Genomic DNA, 6,172 nt, shown 5'->3' with positions numbered 1-6,172 from the left:
GGGGGGGGGTGTTAATGCATAATTGAGAAGGAACAAACTCTTCCACAAAATAGATACAGATGGTCACTCCCATTAAAAAGACACATTCCTTGACTTTACTGCCTTTACTTACCGGTGGCGCTCTACAAATAGACCAATTTAAAAATAAAATTAATTAATTACCCCCCCAAAAATGACAAGAGAAACTAAAGAGCAGATTACTTGCCAAGCTCCCTCACTCCCCACAAATTCCCAGCTCATTTCTCTTTAGAGGGTAGAGAAGAGGTACAAAATCCTTCTACCTTGCAGAAAGGGGATGCCGTTGCCGTGGCAGGGAGCACAGCGACAAGAACTGGTCTCCAGCTGGAACTCATCAAGAGCGCGACGGAGATTCTCTTTTACTGTGATTGCATTAGCAAAGTCGGTTGGAGTCACCAGCTGATACAGCGGCTCTGCCTAAAGGGAGGGAAGAAACTGCATTTGGTTCCAAGTTCAAGATGGTGTGAGCATCACACCGTGCTGGCACAGCTGGAGAGGGAAACAAGGGCCTTGTGGTGCAGGCTCCACTTTCTCATTAGAATTTTCTTTAAAGCTCAGGTACAAGGCGGCAGCGATGTCAGGCATTACTTGCAGGGATTCTCCCCTTGGTTTACACCACCAAAGCAGCTGCAAATGCGTAACAAAATACAACAGCCATACCGCTGTTGATGAACAGGCAAATTTTCATTAAATCTTCTCTCATCCACCTTCCTGATACTGATAATTTTAGATCAGACTTGCTCAAACTTACAAGTCCTGGGTCCTCTTTTACTCCGCTTTAAAAAAGATCCCCCAAAACCCCACCACGAAAGCCTCCTTCATGCCTCCTACGGCCACACAACACAGCCAGAGGCAAATGGTCACAGGCATTCAAATTCGCACTTTCACTGTAACCACTTCTGCACTGGCTGATTTCTCTTTATCAAGCCGAGTTACTGCCTTCAGAAGGGAGAGGACTGTAACCCACAGATGGGGTTGGTGGGAGAAGATAAGGGTGTGAATGTGCAGTGGGGACTGAGAAGACTTTGACTTTCTCATTTTTTTTTTTCCTGAGAACAAGGAAGAGTTGAAGTGTGGCATCAATATTGCCAGTCACCCACTAATGCCAGTGGGATGATGCTGGCATGTGTCATCAGAGGATCCAGCCCAAATTCCCATCCTTGCTAGAAAGACGCCTGCCATATAGGCCATGGCAGTACAGTAAGCATGAAAGATCACTCTGCTCTATCACAGGCTCAAGCTACAAGGAACAGAAGAATGTTTCAATAAAAAATTGCTCATTTCCTGCTGCAGTACATCCACTCTTCATCAATTACCTGTGATCCATACTTTGCTTTTTGAATTCAGATCATACAAATGAGGAAACACACTAAAAGTGACCTGCCAAGTCCCTTCAGCAGATGATTTATGAACTGATTTGCTTTAGTTTTCCCTAACTAAGCATTCTTGTGCTGACATTTAGTCACACTCTGCTGGTACTTTTGATCTTCAAGCCCCACAGGGATATTGGTATGGAAATGAAGGATTATAGATATCAAATCCAAATTACATCCATCTGACGTTTTTCACTGGGCAGCTTGGTCACTGATGCCAGACAAGACAAAGAACGTTGCAATTTCTTGTGGGAGAATTTTCTGTGTGTGGGATCTAGTGCGAAGGGTTGCCGTTCTGTTGTCTCCTGCCCACAGACCTCCCAGCACATTTCTGTAAGGTGAATCCACAGTGCACCAGGGGTTTGGACAAGCCACCTCTGCTGCAGCAAATGTCAGCTGAATCTCCAAATTAATGATGTTTCCTTTGCTTCGCATTTTTTTAGAATCCAACTCTTCTTTAAAAACAAAAAGTCAGAATTTTCAATGAGAAACAAACACCTTTTAGAAATAGAAATATTTTTGCCTAAAATTTAATTTTACAATGAAAACCAATCATACAATGACAAAATCAACTTGCACTGCTCCCAGTGCACACTCCCGTTTAAAAGCATGTTCCCTCGCACCTCTGTACTGTTCACTCAGAGTGAACTTAGTTTGACATTCAAAATTATGAGGCAGAATTGCTATGCACTTCTACTCACTTTTTACTCTCACAGTGTCTTGCATTTCTAAAACTCATCAGGATCAAAAAACCTTGGCTCCTCAAAACCTAACCCGTATTTTTAAGGTTTAGCTAAGCTGCACAAACATTCAGGCATGTAAGGTTGAACTACTTGAGCTTCTGAACCTGAAAGAACTGTTGCTAAATAGTCACCAATGCTCACAGAAGACAGAAGAAATTTAATGAAAAAAAAAGTCTTTACAAAATACATGCTGCCAGGTGCATTTTTGATAAGCAATACATTGGTAAAAGAGAAGGTGGATTGTCTCATCTACTTGGCATGCAGCAAGTGATCACATCTGCACAGTCAAATCGGAAGGGTTACAGCTGTTTAACTTTCAAGCACACCCTTATTAACACATCACACCTTTGTCTGAATTCCCAGGCTTAGAGAAACTCTGCTGCACAACACCGGTCTATGATTGCCCTAGAAATTTCCCCCTTTTTTTTTTTTTTAAATCTTTTTTATTTGAATAAAGGGCTCTCTGAGGTGCTCAGCTAAGTGAGGCTGGATGGAGTGATGGATATAGTACCTTTAGCTTTATGATTTCAGGATTGTACTGTACAGCATCTCCCCACTCTTGCATGAGGGCAGCCGTCGGCAGGTCTTTGTAAGCCAACGCAGTAACGTGTTCGCTCGCTCCACCACGAACGAGGGCGATGAAATCTTCCACATACAGTTTTTTGGAGGTGCTGTCTGCAGAAACATTCAGAAAGTGTCCAACTCTGCTCAGGTATGCTTTGTGTATTGTAGCTGAGATAAAAGCTAACAGCAAAACACCCCTGTGTATGACCCATCCCACTGAGAGGGCAAAGGAAAAAGGCCCCAAGTGTTTCACAGCCTGCTTTCCTATACTGCATGTCCTGTGCCCCTACTGCTCCCTTGCAGCAATACCCCCATCTCTCCCTCTCAAATTCTTCCCTGTGGTCATAAACTTCCAGGTCCTTCCACAGCCCAGCGTTCCTCACCACCATAAATACTGCCTGTTCTCCTCCACAAAGCTTCACGGGCACCCTCCTCCCACTGCAACACCCCCAGCTTCTCATTTGTCCTCAAGGTTCCCACACCACCATTACCTCCCTGCTTTCCCCGTTTGGGCTTTTTTGGGTGCAGAAAGTGGAATGTTGGGCTGTTGTGCTGAGGGGTGGGTGGACTGGTAACATGGCACCAGCCAGGTGGGTAATGGTTGATCTTTCAATCCCTGCACACTGAGCAGATATTCCTTTTCTACGATGCGAAGAAAACCTCACAGAAATTCCAAGCTCTGAGACATCAACACATGCGTTAAGCTTGACTGGGGTTAGCTGGCAGACTCGAAAGGGGGAAGTACTTCACAAAATCTTCTTTTCACTATGACAAAGGATAGAAATTAACTGGTAGAAGAGTTTCACACTTACCTCCAATCTCTTTTAAAAGGGATTTACAGCGGCCTTCATTTATTCCAAGCTTCACATAGACATCAGCAATACTGGCACCAATGTTAAAACCATGCTGTGCACATTTCTGGACATCACTCAGAGAATAACCTTAAAAACATAACAAAAAAACCAGTGTTGTGTTTTGATATTTTATGCCCATATCCACAGACAATGGGAGTTGGTATTTCCCCCCCTTTGCAAGCTCACACCTCCAATTCTTTGCTGTCAGAAGAGCCTTAATTGTTTCATGAAAGCTTTTCTCTGAAGCTCTACTATAATTTTTTTACTGGCATATAAGAATTTGCCCTAAAAATCTGCAAATCCTTCAAATGTTCTTCCCCAAAGTCATTCTCCAAACCCCTTGCTGTCCTGACACTCAAGAGTATTTAAGCAGTTATGGTGAAACGCCGGATATGACACTCCAGGATCTCTTTCCTTTCTCTGCTTTTTTTTGTTGTAATCCCTCACGTGTCCCTGAATTCTTTACTTTTTTAGTTAAACTCACACCTTGATGATACAAACGTTTACATGAACTCATAACGCAAGTATCACTGTATGGCTGTCCTGGTCTTACGCTCTTACACATCTGATACTGTGAAGTTCCTAGCTCAGAAAAGAGGATGCACCAAGATTTGGGTTGATGCAGGATGGCCCCTATTAATGTTCATAGTCATGTGCACCTGAAGGCAGGAACCACTGCTGCATGACATCCTTGTACAGCACCATTCAGACCTCTCTCATGCCATCTATCCAACAGAAAGTATCAAACCACGAACGACAGACATGAGGCATATTGGATTGTATGTGAGAGCAGTGCGAGTACCAGCCACGTGACACTGTGTGTGACAATGGATCTGCAAAAGTTGACCTGATTTCCAGCACAGACAGTACAAACATCATGCTAGATTTGAACTGAAAAACCTCAATTATCAGACTGGTCCTACCAAGCCCCCGTGAGAACTTACAGCCCAGCTCAGCACTGGGGACAGTGTGTGAAAATGTTGGTACTACTGCAGGATCCCAATCCAGGTCAGCTGACGCTGACAGGTAATATTTTGTCACAAACAATATGACACATTAGTTCAAACTAATGTGGCTTGTGATGGGCCCACACCAACAGCTGAGAAACTGGACAGTGCTAATGTTCTGAGTATCTGAAATCTGAATCTAAAGTCTGTCCCTCCGGGCAGTATCTGACTACAGGATAAGCAACTTCCTAGACAGCAGAAGAGCAAACAGACTGAGCATCACACAGAGAGGAGTCCACTAAATGTTTTCACAAATAGCGAAGGCAGTTACTCACTCCCATGTCAATGAATAAGTAAGAGAGTGCAGCTATTGATTAATGGCACAAGGCTCACTCTATCCTACACAACAATCATCATTTCTTGCAGGAAAGGAAGCCAGAGTCAAAGCGCAAGAGTAATGTCAGCCACAAAAGTCACCCAGCAAATTATTTACTGTTTCCTACGTGCTGGAAAAGCTCTCGAGGCTAAAGGTGTTTCAAAACTGTCATTTGAAAGGCAATGGAAAAAGAACTTAAGGTGAAGGTTTTCAGAGCTAACAAAAGCGTTAAGCTACACGATTCTCATTCATCTCAACACCTTGTCAGCCTCCAAAACGTGTCATCTAAAATACTTGCTAGAGGGCCTTTTTGTGAACTGGCAGCACCCACAGCTCGAGAGCTAGGTGAAGCCCATGATGCTGAGCGTGCTTTGAAAACAAGGCTCTTTATTCACTGCCATAAAGCACTTCTACTCCCACATTTCCCGCAGGCTTTCTTTGAGATATTGTTGACTCCTTCCACCATCTCTCTTTTCTGACCTCAGACCGGAACCACCACTGGGTGAACACAGAGGGGTTTTCCCACCAAAACACTGGCCCCAAAGCTTTTTCACAACCACGCATGTACCTCCCTTTCGGAGCTCATTGCTGTTCAGGACTAAAGTGTATTCGTAGATGCCACCGACAGTAGCCTCCTTGATGTAATGAGTTCCGTAGTCTCTGTAGAGCTCTCGGTACTCCCCGTAGCTGTACTCTGATGGGAGCTGATGGAGTCTTTGCATGAACTCATAATGCAGCATCAGTGTTCGGGGCTTCAGCTTATAAACAGCAACAGCCAGCTCAGAACGGGCGTGAATGAATTTGCTGGACTAGAAATGCAGAAACACATGAGAATCCAGAAGTGAGGGATGTCACTCTTGTTACAACATGTAGTTATTTGCTACTAAACAATTAATGCTGGTTGGGATTTATCAATCTAACAGTTTGCAACTGGAAATCTTTTAATTTAGCAAAACCAGAACTTCCAGTAGTAAAGGTTCTGAAAATCAGGATTCTGACTGGTATTGGAGAGGGAAGAAGGAGGAAGAGGGAGAGACACCCACCACAGGTTAGGTGACGGCTGAGGACATGACTGGGATCCAGGGAAAGGCAGGCTCCAGGCTCTGCTCTGACAGACCAAGGACCCAAGGACGTGAGCAGCATCCCACCCGACTGCTCCATCCCTAATAATGGTGAGCAGCCTTTGTCTCTCACAAGCTCTCTCCTCAAAAATTCTGACATCTAAAATCATGATGATTTATAGGTGAAATGGTAACTCTCTGGCTGATCCGGAGATATTTAATTTTTAATATTTATA

General features: G+C 43.9%; 1 protein-coding gene across 1 annotated transcript in view; it reads right to left on the bottom strand.

Annotated features, from left to right (window-relative positions):
* LOC104492752 (complement component C8 beta chain-like) overlaps positions 1-5,684 on the bottom strand; it is a gene marked incomplete at its 5' end in the record, with an annotated part of 8,435 nt that extends 2,751 nt beyond the window's left edge. The window contains 4 exons of the mRNA XM_010135343.1: positions 282-435; positions 2,646-2,809; positions 3,511-3,639; positions 5,444-5,684. Coding sequence (XP_010133645.1) covers positions 282-435; positions 2,646-2,809; positions 3,511-3,639; positions 5,444-5,684 — 688 coding nt within the window. The remainder of the gene's footprint in view (positions 1-281; positions 436-2,645; positions 2,810-3,510; positions 3,640-5,443) is intronic.
* Positions 5,685-6,172: the final 488 nt, after the last annotated feature.

The sequence above is a fragment of the Buceros rhinoceros genome, unplaced genomic scaffold, assembly GCF_000710305.1.
Source record: "Buceros rhinoceros silvestris isolate BGI_N320 unplaced genomic scaffold, ASM71030v1 scaffold74, whole genome shotgun sequence".
NCBI classification, from domain to species: Eukaryota; Metazoa; Chordata; class Aves; order Bucerotiformes; family Bucerotidae; genus Buceros; species Buceros rhinoceros.
This window is presented reverse-complemented; position numbering and strand designations above follow the sequence as displayed.